The sequence below is a fragment of the Anas acuta genome, chromosome 10 (assembly GCF_963932015.1).
Source record: "Anas acuta chromosome 10, bAnaAcu1.1, whole genome shotgun sequence".
Lineage (NCBI taxonomy): Eukaryota > Metazoa > Chordata > Aves > Anseriformes > Anatidae > Anas > Anas acuta.
The window spans coordinates 12,687,804-12,702,951 of record NC_088988.1 but is presented as its reverse complement, the minus strand read 5'-3'; the positions used below and the strand labels follow the sequence as shown (position 1 = coordinate 12,702,951).

The following is a 15,148-nucleotide window of genomic DNA, read 5'->3' as shown; positions in this document are numbered from 1 at the left end:
GACCCGTGCGGGCTGGCAGCTTTCGGAGCTTTACTAACCCTGGCTGGTACGTGGTGATGCACACTACCAATACCAAGCCTCTTTTTTTCTTCCGCAGGTGGCTGGTGGTGGAGGTGCTGATCACCACAGGTGTGTACCTACTGCTAGGGGCTCCTGAGCCGTCCCACAGGTTAACCACGCACGACCCCAGAGTCCCGGGGCTCCCTTTCCGCTGAGCTTTTCAGTGCATGAGCTCTGGAGGCTGTCGTGTAGCTGGAGATGGGTGCTTTTGGGTTTTGGTAGCTGAGGAATAGAAGGCATCTCCCATTCCTTCTCAGGATCATTAGGGGACAGAATAATTGACTGTGTCTCTGCCTAAAATCAGGTGTGCATTCAAGAGGTGATCTGAGCTCCCAAGCTGCTTTGTTTTGTTTCCCCCCTCAGAGAAAATAACGAATAATTCCTGAGGTGCTGCTGGCGTGGGATTGCACCGAACCCTGGGGTATTTGCAGCCAGGTATCGAGGGCTGGGAGCTCGAGGCTGGGCCGTGGAGGCAGCTGGCAGCTCCCGCACACGCAGCTCTGTGCAGTGAGTCAGTGCTGCAGGAGCAAACAGGAGCCCAGGGAGATGTGCTGGCATCCCCCCGGGTCTGCCAAGTGAGAGTAGCCCTGAAGCTCCTTGCCGCTCGTCCCTGCCCGCTGAGCTGCGGGTGTTTGTGCAAACCCAAACGCCACGGGGCGTGAAAAGCCCGTGTCGGGCGTGGGCTGGCTCATGGTGATGGAACATCAGGGGCTGAACCCAACTGAGTTCCCGGCAAGTCCCAGAAAGGGCAGAGGCACGGTGTTCCTGGACAGAAGCGTGATGTTTTCCTAGCTGCTTGTGGCGTGCACAGGGCTGCGGGACACGTGTGCTGAGGGCACAGGAGAACGAGTCCAGCTGTGGCTCCTCGGGCACTGGAATGTCATTTTCTGGCTGAAAGGGGCGAACTGGAGCAATTAGGGCAGCGCTAATCACCCCTGCAGCCTCGTGATGCGCACAGAGTAACGCCTGTCTGCCCGAGTCCGGGCAGCCCGGTGCTGTGCTTGGGGTTGTATCTTGTCCAACAGAAAGCTCTGTTCTTCAGCTGAGAATACTTCTCAGTGTGCCCCGGGGATTTAACCTTCTGAATTTCAGCTAGGCAGTTCTCTGAAGCAAAATGGTATCGTTGGAGGCTGGGTGAATGCGTCCTACTCGCTGACTTCACTCTGGTCAACCCAAGCTTTTATTCCCAAAGCCTCAGCAGAGAGGCAGGAAGCGAGGCTTGCGGGCTTGGAGCAGAAGCGCACTTGTCACCGTTACTGACGCAGGAGGAACGGCGCGCGCTGCTGTAGCTAAAGCAGTGGCAAAGAAAGAGCTAGAAGCCTTGAGGGGCAGGAACGAGCTTTGTTTGGAGTAGGACGAAGGGAATCTGTTTGGCTTTCTTCATCCTGCTGCAGCCCACGTGGGTGAGCCTCCAGCTGGAACACGGAGGTTTGTCATGAGTGTGATGGCCCCGGGGGAAGGAGCAGCTCTCAAGAAGTTTGGAAAGCAGCGACGCTCTTTGCAATGGAATTTTTAGAACATCCTGTCTACAGGATATTTATGAATTAAAGGGCAGTGAACTGCTAGAATCCCTAGTTAAAGCAATCGAGGAATTGTTGCAGGCTTCTGGTGTTCACCAACGCGTGCAAATTTTAGGAGAAGCCGCGGTTTAGAGCAGAAAGCAAACGGCGTGTGGCAGCGCACGGCTCACCGGACCCCTACCACCCCCTGGGAGTGGCAGAGGGATCCTGTTAGGATCTGTTTCTGCGTGCAGGCTCCGTTCTTGTTTTCCTGACTTCCCCGTGGGATTTGCTTCCCTCGGGGCCTGGGGGCACGCTGCAGGTCCTGGCCATGACCGCTGAGGGGGCCGTGCTGGAGCCGTGTCACGGGGCAGTGCTGGGGCTGCCTCAGCTGCGCAGAGCTCCTCGGTCTCCATCAGCGCCTGCGTGCCAGATGTTCAGAGAAAAAATGATGTTTTCTTCACTTGCATATTTTCAGCTGCGTGTCAGAACTGGGTTTGTAGACGTGACACAGCAGATTTGGCAACACCTTCTTCTAAGCAGGGTGGGTAGGGAAAAGCTGTGTTCCTGGAACCTTTGCTTCGGTTGCCAGCTTAAAGGCAGCCGAACGAGGCCGCGTGTTACCTGCTGGCAGCCCGTACTCGTCCTGGTGGGAGTGCTCTGTTCTCTTTCCGTGCCTCGAAACGCGTGGGTTGCTTTTCCGTGTCTCCCACGGGTGAAACTGCTTTCACCTGGTTTTCCAGCTGGTGAAACTGCTCGGGGGCACAGCTGGGACAGCTCTCATACCCCTCGCCTGCTAAGTCACGTGCTGCGGTGCCTGAGCTTGGGGTGGAATCGGGTGCAGTGGGTTAAAGGGATTTCTCCTCTTGAAGAAACAGCACGTGCATGACAACAGCACCAGAAGCTCCTCTGAGGCAATCTCACTCCTCCGCTGAGGCTTCTGGCTCCGTTTCCCAGCCGGCTTCGTTGCTGCTGCTACATTCATTCCTCTGTTTTAACGAGGCTCTCCCCTCCCTTCTTCACTGCCTGCCTGGCTGCAGAACGCAGACGTGCAGCAGCAGGCTGGGGCTTTCCATCTGCATGCTGCCCCTGCCCCGTTTCCCACGAAGTTTCCCTATTTCCGTGTGAGCCGTTCAGGCTGTTTTTGTTAGCGCAGCGTCTCCCTGTCCGAGCTGCTGGATTCTCCCAGGCTCTTCCCTCTGGGAGAAGCCGGAGCAGGAGGTGATGGCTGCCGTGCTGTCACCAGCAGCAGCAGGAGTAAAGGTCACCTCTTGCTCTGTGTTAAAGGTGGAAATTTCTCATCCCGGGTGGCAGTGGGAGCGTTAAGGCAGCTGAGCTGCTGGGTACGGGTGGAGCAGGCCAGCCCCGAGCTCTCCTGCTGTCCCCTACCCTAAATGTTTGCAGCCTGTTATCGCGGGGACACTGGGTGGAGGTGAGGTTTGCAAACTCCTGTTCACAGCATCCATGGTGTGGTTTCTGCACACAGCTTCCCTGGTTCAGGTTGTTGTACCTGGGCCTCGCTGGGCGTTAAATCTGGGTTCAGCTCCTCACGAGAGGTGGGGCAGGGGTCTTAAAAACTGCAGGCCCTGTGCCGTCCTCAGAAAGCAGTAGGGTTGCTTGCCAGAATGAAGGCAAAGGAGTCAAATCATCACAAACTGACTCCGTATAGAGATCATCTCTCCATCCTGGCTTGGTCTGGTGTTCCTCAGAGCCCAGCAGTGAACGACTTTTGCGCTGCGTGCCCTGGGATGAACTCACACAGCACCGCCAGCAGATGTAATTATCACTGCAACTCTGCTGAGGAGTAACTGCTAGACATCCGTCAGGCTGTTAATTCGGATGGGAAGCCTTGCATTTATTTAACCGAGTCTTTTTTTCCCCCCTCCTGTCTCCCTTGCTCAGATGAATTTGACGCCTATATCATCGTGTCCTTCGTAAACGCCACGCTGGTGCTGTCCATCGGAGAGACCGTAGAAGAAGTGACTGACTCGGGGTTCCTGGGTACGACGCCCACCTTGTCCTGCTCCCTGCTGGGGGACGATGCTCTGGTGCAGGTAAAGGACAGCTCCTGGCACCTCTGCGGCTTCTCTCTTTTATCCTGCTAGTTAAACTGGGCAAGCTGAAAACGCTCCTAAACTCCCTCAGTGCACGCTCAGTGGTTTCTTGCTGTAGTTCAGAGATAAAATGCTTCCAGCTGTGAGTGGTGTGGTCCTAATCCAGCCTCTGGCACCTAGGGCAGTGCTGCCAAAGTGATGCTGCTGGGGTGATGCTTGCTTTGGCTTGCTTGTGGCGGAATTGTGGGTGAGGTGAAAGTTGGGAATCCAGGAATTAACGGGACCTTTTGTCCTTCAGGTGTACCCGGATGGCATCCGGCACATCCGAGCAGATAAAAGGGTGAACGAATGGAAGACGCCCGGGAAGAAAACCATTGTCAAGTGCGCTGTGAACCAGAGGCAGGTGGTGATAGCGCTGACCGGAGGAGAGCTGGTTTACTTTGAGATGGACCCGGTACGTGTGGCGTTAACCTGCTGAGGGAGGCTGGGAGGGCACAGCAGAGCACGGGGCGCCTGCCCCAGAGCAGAGCTGCTGCTCTGGCCCTTTGAGTTGTCGCTGAAATAAGGCTGTACAGAAATGGCTTAAAAAAATAATTATAATTCAAAGCACAATCGCCAAAATAAATTTAAAACCAATTAAGGGAAGGGTTTAGAGGGATATTTTGGTGCTGGTCCGCCCCTTTGCCCAGGTAATTAATAAACTTCGTGCCTCCTGTGCTCGTCTGTCTCAGTCAGGACAGCTGAACGAGTACACGGAGCGGAAGGAGATGTCGGCCGACGTGGTGTGCATGAGCCTGGCCAACGTTCCGCCTGGTGAGCAGCGCTCCCGCTTCCTCGCCGTTGGGCTGGTGGACAACACCGTCAGGATTATTTCCCTCGACCCTTCGGTGAGTTGCGGCTCTGGCTTCGGAGCATTCAGATGGGAGCTCAGGAGCCGTGCCGTGTCCCGGGGATGTCAGGAAGGAATAATTCTAACTGGCCTGGCTTCTCTGCCAAGCTGAGAGGAAACGTGGCCCTGGATCCCAGCCTGAAACAGATTCCTTTCTTTTATCAGGTCTTGCTCAGGCCTGGCCATTTACTAGATAAGATAAAAGAGCTTTTTTTCCCCCTCTCTTCTCACTGTTTGTATCCGTGTTAAAAGCAAACCCATTCTGCAAGTGGGTTTAGCAGCAAAGCAGCATCATTCCTCTGCCTGTGACAGACGAGTGTTCAGCGCTCATCCTCCACAGACCGCAGGGTTGTTGCCACTCCTTGCTTGCCACAATCCATCGGCCCCGTGTCTGTTGTGACTTCTTTTCCTTTTTTTTCCCTCTGTCTCCCACAGGACTGCTTGCAGCCGCTCAGCATGCAGGCCCTCCCCGCGCAGCCCGAGTCGCTGTGCATCGTGGAGATGGGCGGCACGGAGAAGCAGGACGAGCTGGGCGAGCGGGGCTCCATCGGCTTCCTCTACCTCAACATCGGCCTGCAGGTGAGCGGGGAGCTCGCGGGGCACAAGTGCAAGTTTCCCCCTGCATTCCCAGACCCGAGGCTAGGAAGAGACAGCACATCCCCCCAGACTTCGTGTGGGACAAGTTGTACTCTTCCCCTTCCACAAGGAGGGCAAGCTCTGCAAATTTCTGGGTGAAACATTGGTCATTTCTCCAGAAGCTGCCTGTAGGGCAGGATATCAAAGGAAGTGACTGCCCACAACCACAGGCTCTGCTCTAATAACTCTGCTGCTGCACAGTTTTTGCTGCATCCAGTACTGGCTCTGTGATCCTGGACCAAAAAATGTTGTTTTGACAATTCAACATGTGGTAAAAATAACCAGAACAGCCTCGAGTGATGTCAGAAAGCAAACTTAAGCAGTGTGGGCTTTGGGGGGTGAATGCTCTGTACTGAGATGGATTAGGAAACTGAGTCAGTCCTCAAGATTTTCATGGCTATGTGATGAACCTGAATTCCTAGTCAATGTTTCTTTGCTTTTGCTTTTTTTTTTTTAATATTAATTCCTTTCTGCCCCTTGGGAGTGTACAGCAGCTCTGGTTTGTGACACTAAGCCAATTTAGGTAGCGAGTGGTTACAGGAGGGGTTGTATCAGAAGCTAGGAAAACAAACGCCTAGTTCTTCAGAAATTCTTTGCTATCTTGAGCAATACGAGGCTGTAGCTGGTTGTTGCGTGTCTGTAATCGTGGCCTGACTCTGATTTCCTGCTGCCAAGAACGGTGTGCTGCTGCGAACTGTGCTGGACCCCGTGACGGGAGATCTCTCCGATACCAGGACCAGGTACCTGGGCTCGCGGCCAGTCAAGCTCTTCCGCGTCCGGATGCAGGGCCAGGAGGCGGTGAGTGGGGCGAGGGGAACGGCCCCAGTCCCTCGTACAGCTGCCCCGTTGTCCTCCCTGGTGGGCAGGGACCCTCTGGGTGAGGGTGGGAAGCAGAAGCACTTGGTTACGGAGCTGCCTGCCTCGCAGGCACCCTTGTTCCTGTCACTACTCCCCACACTCCTTGGGAATTAACACGCAGTGCTGCCCTGCCTTGCCTGAACGGGAGTCATCCAGCCCCCAGGCTGTGTTTGCAGCTTGCCTGGAAAGCCCTGCACGGATTTCTTGGCACAGAGACACTGAAAAAGCTCGTCCTGCCTGCCTCGGTGGACAGCCCCAGGGAGCCTCGTGCTCCTGGGCCGCTGGATGCAGGTCGTGCTCGTCTCCTGCACCAGTCACGAGCAGCAGAGCCAGGGGCTAGGATGTAAACATGCATGGCTCAAGGAAAATATTTGTAGGATTTGGCTCGCAGGGAAGAACTTGTTTCATCGGAAGTGCTGTTTTAGCCCTTCTGATGTGACACCGGGGGAGAGATCTGCCACCCCCTGCCTGACTCATTTTTGGACGACACCTTCAGGGTTGAGAAATGCGCAGGGGGCTGCAGCTGGGGATCCGAGCTCTGCTGTCATGTTGTGGTGCGTGGGGTGGGTCTGACTTGCTCCTGCCGGCCTCCCAGCTGTAACTGGGAGAGCATGTCAAGCAACCAAGCACTTTCGGCATCCACACCAGTCTTGGTTTCTCATCTGATAGCCTGGGGAGGAAAAACCACGCTCAGGGACAGCTGGTGTGTGGCTTGGAGCAGCCTCAGGGCAACTCCAGCTCTTGCTGGTCAGGCAGAAAAGAAAGTTAGGCTGCTGTTGGTTAGCCAGATGTGGGAAGCGGAGGAGTTACAAGTCCGTCTGCTTCCTTTGTTTCCCTTAGCTTAATTGATTGAAAATGGGCTACTGTTTTTTTTTTAAAATTTATGTTTTTTAAAGCAACTGTCACTTAGATTGCAAAGCAGAGCTGCAGCACTTGGAGGGTGACGGAGCTACAGATGTAGTTCTTTTGTAAGACCTGTTCCCATTAGAACATTCTGGTTTTTTAAAGACATGAAAGTATTAGTTGATAGTGGGTTTTACAGATAAAATTCTATTTATTGTACCTCAGTTTGAGCATCCATTGCCTTGACAGCTCCTCTTGGTGTCATACACGGTTCCCAGACTGAGCTGTCTCTTGAAAGCAAGCAGTGTTTCTGGAGGTTTGCTCTGAGCTGGGCTGAGCCCACGCACAGGAATTTATTCAGTTTTTCCGGCAGTGAGGGTCCGTTGCCATGCTGTTCATTCACCTACACCCCTCCTGTTGCACAGAAGGAGCTCGCCTCTGTCCCCAGGTGTGCCCAACTCACTGCTTTCTGTCTCTTCAGGTGCTGGCCATGTCGAGCCGCTCCTGGCTCAGCTACTCCTACCAGTCCCGTTTCCACCTGACTCCCCTGTCCTACGAGACCCTGGAGTTCGCCTCCGGTTTTGCCTCTGAGCAGTGCCCTGAGGGCATTGTGGCCATCTCCACAAACACGCTGAGGTAAGAACTGAGGGGAAGCCACGAGGGCCTTCAGAAGGAAAGGGGTAAAGTGACTCACCTTAAGTCTTTTTTTCAAGGTTACTTGATTATGGGTCATGATTTGGTAGAAACACTCGTCTGTGTTTCCGAAAGCAAACAGAGCAGAAGGGTGCTTATGGCAAAAAGAAACAGGGTGCGGTGCGCTTCTCCGGTTGGTGCCCTGTAGCTTTTTGAAATAAGAAAATGTGATTCGGGTTAGGACCGTCAGGTTTTGACCTGAACTGGCTGCTTTGCAGAAATCAGGGCACGTCATCTGAGCAGACGGAGGCATGACAGGCCTGGGTTTGTTATGATTTTAAATTAGGGATTGCATTGATCTGAAAGTAACAAGGGAGCACAAATTCAGGAGCTCTGCCTCATGCACTTGAACAGGCACTTTCTTCATATCTGTCCTCGCTGAGCTATTGCAGCATTCGCTGCTTTTAAAGGAGCCATTCTTTCTGGAGAGACTTGTGGTTTTCAGTCACGAAATGCCAGAAGAACTGGCATTTCAGCTGGCGAGGGGCAGAAGAAAGGCTGGCTGGCCAGGCTTTGGCGTTTTTCATACAGTTGTAACTAGAGCATCTCTGAGGAGCGTGGGATGCCCCTCCTCCCACGGGACAGTCGCCACCGGACGGTGTTGACCTCTTCTCACGTCTTTGTCCCCCAGGATTTTGGCGCTGGAGAAGCTGGGGGCAGTCTTCAACCAGGTGGCCTTCCCCTTGCAGTACACACCCCGCAAATTCGTCATTCACCCCGAGAGCAACAACCTGATCATCATCGAGACGGACCACAACGCGTACACCGAGGCCACCAAGGCGCAGAGGAAGCAGCAGATGGCTGAGGTAGGCGGGCTGGGGGACAGGTGGCACGCACGTCCCTTCCCTGGGGACAACTTCTGCTGAAACCCTCGCCTCTCGGTGGTCCCAGCTGTTGCTGCCCGATCCTTTCTGTGCTGTGCACGGACACAGGGGCTGAGGGGAGTGGAAATCAGCCTCAAAACGTGAATGTCAGCAGGATGCAGTGCTCCCCAGTGCTCCTCTCCTTGCGTGCTGTTATGACAAGCCCTAAAAACCCTTCTCAGGACAGTCCTGCTTGCGTAATGCCGTTGCCTGGGTTCTCGGCGAGGATGTTTGGGTTTCGGTGGGTTTTCATCTTCAGTTTGCTCAATGTTGTTTCCAGAGCTGTTGCTCTGGAGAAACGGCTCCCCAGACAGCCGCCCCTCGGGCCGGGAAGAGCTGACTGTGTGCTCTGAGACCTGCTGGGGGAACGAGCGCAGGACATGTGGGAGCTTCACAATTCAGAGGCTTTTAGGTCTTCCCAGGTCTGTGAGGAAATGCTCTGAGCTGTTCCTTCCCCTTCCTTTAACCTGCCCTAGGAAATGGTGGAGGCTGCGGGCGAAGACGAGCGGGAGCTGGCCGCGGAGATGGCCGCAGCCTTCCTGAACGAGAACCTGCCCGAGTCCATCTTCGGCGCTCCCAAGGCAGGGAACGGGCAGTGGGCCTCCGTTATCAGGGTGATGAACCCCATCCAGGGAAACACCTTGGATCTGGTCCAGCTCGAGCAGAACGAAGCCGCCTTCAGGTAAGAAGCAGCGCCGGGCGCAGCAAAAATCCCTGCTGCTGCTGAGTCTTACGTGGGCCATTCATTTTTTTCATCATTTTCCTCAACTGTTGCTCCTGCGAGGTGAAGCCCAGGCGCAGCACGTTATCAGGAGGCCGGGTGAAATCCCAGAAGGGATTGCCACGTGCTCAGAGCTTTTGTCTTGCCTTTCCTTCCCATCCCACCCCGCTCTGTCTGCACATGACCCTGGGAGCTCTCCAAATTCATTCACTGGGCCCCGGTGCTTAAAGAACAACACGGGGATGGGAGTGAGAGATAAGAGAGGAGGGAACACGAGAACGTACTGCGCTCGCTTGCTTCCTCTTCTTGTGCAGATAAGCGAGAGTAGAGAGGGGAAGGGAAATGTCGGAGGGATGCCGGGAAGGCAGCGCAGAGCCTCAGCAGGTGGAGCGGGGTTGGGTCATGCTAGCCCAGAAGCTCTGTCCTGTTTGTCCAGAATTCCCAGCCTGGCTGAGCTAGGCACCAGGCAGGAAATAACAGTGGAAGGGGAGGAAGCTTCCACACGCGGTCCAAATTGGCACAGTCTTTGGAAAAGGGCTCGGAGTGGGGCTTTGCATGTGGCTAAAGGCTGCGAGAACATAAAAGCGCTGCTTTGGGCTTGTGAGACAGCTGCGGCGCATCTTTTTTATGGGGGAGTGAAGGAATCTGCTCCAGGCACGACTGCAGGGAGGAAAACTGACCTCTGGAAGTGAAAGCTCGAGGTGGGAGGGCTGGGCTGGCCCGGGCAGGCACGAGCTGTGCTGCGGGTGGGTTTGTGTCGCAGTGATGTTGACCCCCGGTGTCTCGTCACCCCCCCAGCGTGGCCGTGTGCCGCTTCTCCAACACGGGCGAGGACTGGTACGTGCTGGTGGGGGTGGCCAAGGACCTCATCCTGAACCCGCGCTCGGTTGCCGGGGGCTTCGTCTACACCTACAAGCTGGTGAATGGCGGCGAGAAGCTGGAGTTCCTGCACAAGGTGAGGGGGGGGAGCAGCTGCTGGGTGCCCTGAGCGCTGCCTCGGATCACCACGTGGGTGTTGGGCTGGAAGCAGCCTCTGAGAAAACAAGCCGCCTCCCCCAAAAATCACACAGGGCGTCTTCTGCAGAGCTGAGGACGCAACGCAGACCTCCTGGGAGTCCCAGACCATTGCCTTTAGCTGCCTTATCTAATTGGCAGATGGGAAAGGAGTGGTTTTTTCCTTGCCCCCGCCGAGCAGGGGAGAGAAGCGGCTCTGTTTGTGCCTCAGCACGAGCTCAGGGAGCTGTTCCTGGCGCATGTTTACGAAATGAGCTCACACTCGGCTGCTTGAGCCCTGGCGCCGAGGCGCTCGGCCCGGCGCTGGCCACGCAAAGCTGTCGCCGTGCCTCCTGGCTGCGTGTAGGACGCACTGGTTGCCCAGGGGACAGCTCGGCTGGCAGGGCTCGTGGGATTTAGCAAGGGTTTCTGTATTGAAACCCAATTGTGTTCTTCCAAGCGCTTCCAGCACGTCAGGGTTTGAACACGTGGGAGGGGAAATTGGGGCTTCCTTCGCGTCTCTGGTCCTGGTGCCATGGGTGGCTCTGTTCTGGAGCACGGCCCTCTGGTGCCACCAGGCACCCCCTTTGGAGCTGATGGTGTGAAACAACTTCTCGTAGCCAAGGCAGCCGAGCTAGCAACGCTGACTGGAAGCTCCCTCTGGGTGGTTTTAGGCAAAGCATCAAATCTTTCTGGTGAGGATAAAAGCAACACGAGGAGCAGAGGCAGCAGGACCTTTGTCTTCTGTGCCGCCTGCCCTCGGCTGGGCTCCATCCGTGCCCAGAGCTGCGTTAGCGCCCTTGTGGCTGTGCTGGCACTGGGAGGGTGCCCTTGTTCCCTGTCTGTCTAAAAGGATGATGGCTTGCTGAAAGCCTTGGTGCAAGCTGGCAAGCCTCTGAACCTCCTGAGGCTCTGCATAAGCTCAGCTCTGCCGGTGGGGATCTCACGGCCTTCCTCTTCTTCCTCTCTAGACCCCCGTGGAGGAGGTTCCCGCCGCCATCGCCCCCTTCCAAGGACGAGTCCTGATCGGGGTTGGGAAGCTGCTGCGTGTGTACGACCTGGGCAAGAAGAAGCTGCTTCGAAAGTGTGAGAACAAGGTACTGGCTCTCGTTCTTCACCACAGCTGCTGGCGTTGTGGGCAAAACAAGGCTTCAGCTGCAGCTGCTGCAGCCCCCGGTGTGCCCTGGGACTTGAGAGCTGTGCCCAGGCCTCTGTGCCCACCCAGGGCAGCCTCAGCAGCTCTGCCCGTGCCGCCTCGATGCTGTTTACTGACGTGTGCAGGAGCTGCAAATGTGAAAGGTCCCATCCAGATGCAACATGAGAGCTGCTGGGAGCAGTTCCTTACGTGGCTGGGCACAGAAGCTGGGTGTGTATGAGCACCTCTGCAGATGGCTGGAGCGCTGAAAAGGGGATTTTTCTCTTGAAGTATTTCTTGGACTTCTAAAGGCCCGTGATCAATGGGCCTTCTTGTTCCACATCTCTGGGACTTGAAGAAAAATTTCAGAGCGTGGTTTTCTCACTGTTAATTGCCTGCTCCAAATCCTCCTCCTCCTCTCATGCTGGTTGCAGAACCCGTGCCAGGTGCTGGCTGCTGCACAGCCGAACGCAGCGAGCTGGGAACTTGGAGGGGAATGGCTTTTTGTTACGTTTGTTCTTCCTTTGTTGTTTTTTGTTTTTTTTTTCTTCTCTGCTGAGCATGACTTGCATGAAAAATCGAAGCTGGCCTTCAGGGCTGCAGCAGTGAGGGGAAGCCCTGCTGCTGACGTCTGGTTTGCTGAGGGCGCTGGTTCTCTGCTGCTGCTCTTGCATCCGTTCACAGCCCGCTAAGGGAAAAACGATCCCTTGCAAGGGCCCTGCGTTGGCTGCGTGTTCAGCTTGGGGTGCAGCGTACCCCAAATGCGACAGGAGATGCTGAGAAACGGGCGGCCAGCCCTGGATCACGGAGGGAAACGCTCTCAGATGGAGCTGATGGCACCTGGCTGGGTTATACTTCCCTGCTGGAAGCACTCAGCCGTTGTCCTTTCTCCCCACCCGCAGCACATCGCCAACTACATCTGCGGGATCCAGACCATCGGGCACAGAGTGATCGTGTCGGACGTCCAGGAGAGCTTCATCTGGGTGCGCTACAAAAGGAACGAGAACCAGCTCATCATCTTCGCCGACGACACCTACCCGCGGTGGGTCACCACCGCCACCCTCCTGGATTACGACACCGTGGCCGGAGCCGACAAATTTGGCAACATCTGCGTGGTGAGTTGTGCCTCGGAGAGGTCGGGGCTTTCTGAACGCGGATGTCTTTTTCCTTAAAACACCCATGATTTGTCTTAAAGGAATGAGAATCTGTGCTCAGCTGGAGGCAACGCCCTGTGCCATTCCCTTGTTTTTTACGGGGCGCCGGCTGTCGTCACAGCGGCCGGCTGCAGTTTATCAGTTTAAGCGAAAGCAAACAAGCTAAAGAACCATCGGGTCAAAACCCACTGCCTTTCTGAAGCATCTGATGACACTTTACCTTAGAACTGCCCCAGAAATTGCCGTAAGCCTTGAATCAACACCTGGTCTCGTGGGCCTTTTCTCAGCCACTCGTGTCAGGGTGCTGGCTCTCACTTTCCCTGCCCAGACCTCGGCACCAGCGCTGGTTTCCTCTCTCACTTCCTCCGAGAGCCGGTGTTGTCAGTGCCTCCACTTCCCTGCTTGGCTGGCCTGCAGCCGGGGAGGAGGAGAGAGCAGGCAGCCTGTGCCAGAGCTTTCATCTCTGCCTGAAGCGTGCTCGGGCGCTTTGCAGTGCAGAGTGCGGTGAGTGTTGGGCGTTACGCCCGCAGGATTTGGCCACCGTGCACAAATTAATGCTCTTGGTGTCCCTGCCCTGAGCTGGGCTCGTTAGGGGGCACCCGCCTTCAAAGCAACCGTGCCTCCCGGCGTGGTCTGCACGTGCCAGGCAGAGCCTGCTCGAGGTCTCACATTTTTGGGTCATCAGTGTTAATAACATGGTTGCTAATAATCCTGGAGCCCCTGCTGGAGGGGACAAATTGATGATTTTATAAAATCTTTATAATAAAAGCTTTATTATAATAAAGCTTTCCATGTGGAGACACCCAAGTGGCCCGTTCAGAGCCCCGAAGGCTTTCCCAAAGCTCACCGCTTCCTTGCACCTTGCTGACCCTTCCCTGCTCTCTTGACACAGGTGAGGCTGCCTCCCAACACCAACGACGAGGTGGACGAGGACCCCACAGGCAACAAAGCCCTGTGGGACCGGGGGCTCCTTAACGGGGCGTCGCAGAAGGTAAGCGGGGGGTGGGATCTATTCTTTTTCCTCTCCTTTTGCTGCTTTCATACGAGCTGAACGCCCGTGCTGCTGTGCTCGACTTCCAGGCCGAAGTGATCATGAACTACCACGTGGGAGAGACGGTGCTCTCGCTGCAGAAGACCACGCTGATCCCCGGGGGCTCTGAATCCCTCGTCTACACCACCCTGTCGGGGGGGATAGGGATCTTGGTCCCCTTCACTTCCCACGAGGTAAGCAGACCCTGTCATCACGCTGCAGTTTGCGCTGCATCCCCGAGCTGCCTCCAGGGCTCTGCGGGGCTGCGGGACAGCTTGGATGCGAGGGGGAGGAGAAGGAGCTCGATAACCCCTCCTGCTACGATGGGCTCGTCAAGAGTTCAAAGCTTTTCTTGTCCCACTGCTGCTGGAAATCCCTCCTGGGTCTGAGGGGGCCGTGTAGCCTGCCAACCTGCCACGTTTTTTTGGGGCCTTCTGGAGCAGCACGAGGGGGTGACCACCACCAAAACCGGGCTACTGACCACCAGAGCTGGGCCACCATCAGCCCTGGCTGAGCCTGGTGCCTGGCTCGTGCATGCCGTAATGATCTGTGCTCTTCTCTCCTCAGGACCACGACTTCTTCCAGCATGTGGAGATGCACTTGAGGTCGGAGCACCCCCCTCTCTGCGGGCGGGACCACCTCAGTTTCCGCTCCTACTACTTCCCAGTGAAGGTGGGTCCGGGTGTGGGGCCGGTTCTCACATTTTGGGGGCTGCTTGGGGACTTCATACTAGCAGATCCCAGCCTCTCCTTGTTGAGGGGGAGGTTTGTGAACCAGAGCTGGTGTGGTGGCGACCAAAACTTCGTGTTTGAGGAGCTGTGGGACCAGGGAGCTCCAGGAACGAGCCCTTTGCTGCCATTTTCCCTGCTCAGGCAGGGCTTGGTGCCCTCGCACCCTCTTGCTTCACTTTCCTCCTTCTTCCCCCCCCAGAATGTGATCGATGGGGACCTGTGCGAGCAGTTCAACTCGATGGAGCCCAACAAGCAGAAGAACGTGGCCGAGGAGCTGGACCGGACGCCCCCCGAGGTGTCCAAGAAGCTGGAGGACATCCGCACGCGCTACGCCTTCTGAGCAGGATGCTCCGGGGGTGCTTCCCCGAGCACGTGGGGAGGGAGGAACGTGTGTGGGGTCGTTTTCATTTTGGTTTTCTTCTTAAAACAGCGCTTCCTTCCCCTCGGTCCATGTTCCAACCTCCCACGATCCCACTGAGCAGCAGCCACCAGCTCTCCCCGTGCACCCCCCTGCTCCTTCGAGGGCTCCTGGTGTTCCGGCTGTCCTCTGGGGGAAGCGCTCCAGGAGGGACACCCCCCACCCCCTCAGGGGGTCGTGCCCTGACCCCTCCAGCTGCACCCTTGTAGGACGGGAGCTTTTTGTGCAAATTCCCCGATTTTTGGAAAAGGGAGCAGCTGCGGCGTGGCTCAGGGTTCGTTCGCGGGGGTGCGGGCGGCTGCCCGGGGGGTGCGCGGCCGCTCTGCTCCCTCCTGAAGGGCGAAGGGGGTTCAGCCTCGTCTTTTTTGCCTGTTTTCTCTGTAAATAGGGTTTTGTACAATGTCGGCTGTCCCGGGGGCGGGGAGGAGCAGCAGGCAGGGCCCGGCTCCGGGCCTCGCTGCGTTTCATAACCCCTTTGGCAGGAGCCGCGGCTCCGCGCCGTGCCCCAGCAGCGCACGCAATAAAATAAAAGCCTGGTTTTGGTTTTTAACCGCTCCGACTCCGCCGCCTC

At 56.2% G+C, this 15,148-nt stretch overlaps 1 protein-coding gene across 1 annotated transcript in view; it reads left to right on the top strand.

Annotated features, from left to right (window-relative positions):
• The window catches only part of SF3B3 (splicing factor 3b subunit 3), a 26,078-nt gene extending 10,951 nt beyond the window's left edge, over positions 1-15,127 (top strand). The window contains exons 12-26 of the mRNA XM_068692995.1: positions 3,462-3,613; positions 3,912-4,067; positions 4,345-4,500; positions 4,938-5,081; positions 5,814-5,936; positions 7,321-7,475; positions 8,164-8,338; positions 8,872-9,077; positions 9,915-10,071; positions 11,081-11,206; positions 12,147-12,359; positions 13,291-13,389; positions 13,479-13,622; positions 13,996-14,100; positions 14,359-15,127. Of these exons, the coding sequence (XP_068549096.1) occupies positions 3,462-3,613; positions 3,912-4,067; positions 4,345-4,500; positions 4,938-5,081; positions 5,814-5,936; positions 7,321-7,475; positions 8,164-8,338; positions 8,872-9,077; positions 9,915-10,071; positions 11,081-11,206; positions 12,147-12,359; positions 13,291-13,389; positions 13,479-13,622; positions 13,996-14,100; positions 14,359-14,499 (2,252 nt within the window). The 3' untranslated portion in view covers positions 14,500-15,127. The remainder of the gene's footprint in view (positions 1-3,461; positions 3,614-3,911; positions 4,068-4,344; positions 4,501-4,937; positions 5,082-5,813; positions 5,937-7,320; positions 7,476-8,163; positions 8,339-8,871; positions 9,078-9,914; positions 10,072-11,080; positions 11,207-12,146; positions 12,360-13,290; positions 13,390-13,478; positions 13,623-13,995; positions 14,101-14,358) is intronic.
• Positions 15,128-15,148: the final 21 nt, after the last annotated feature.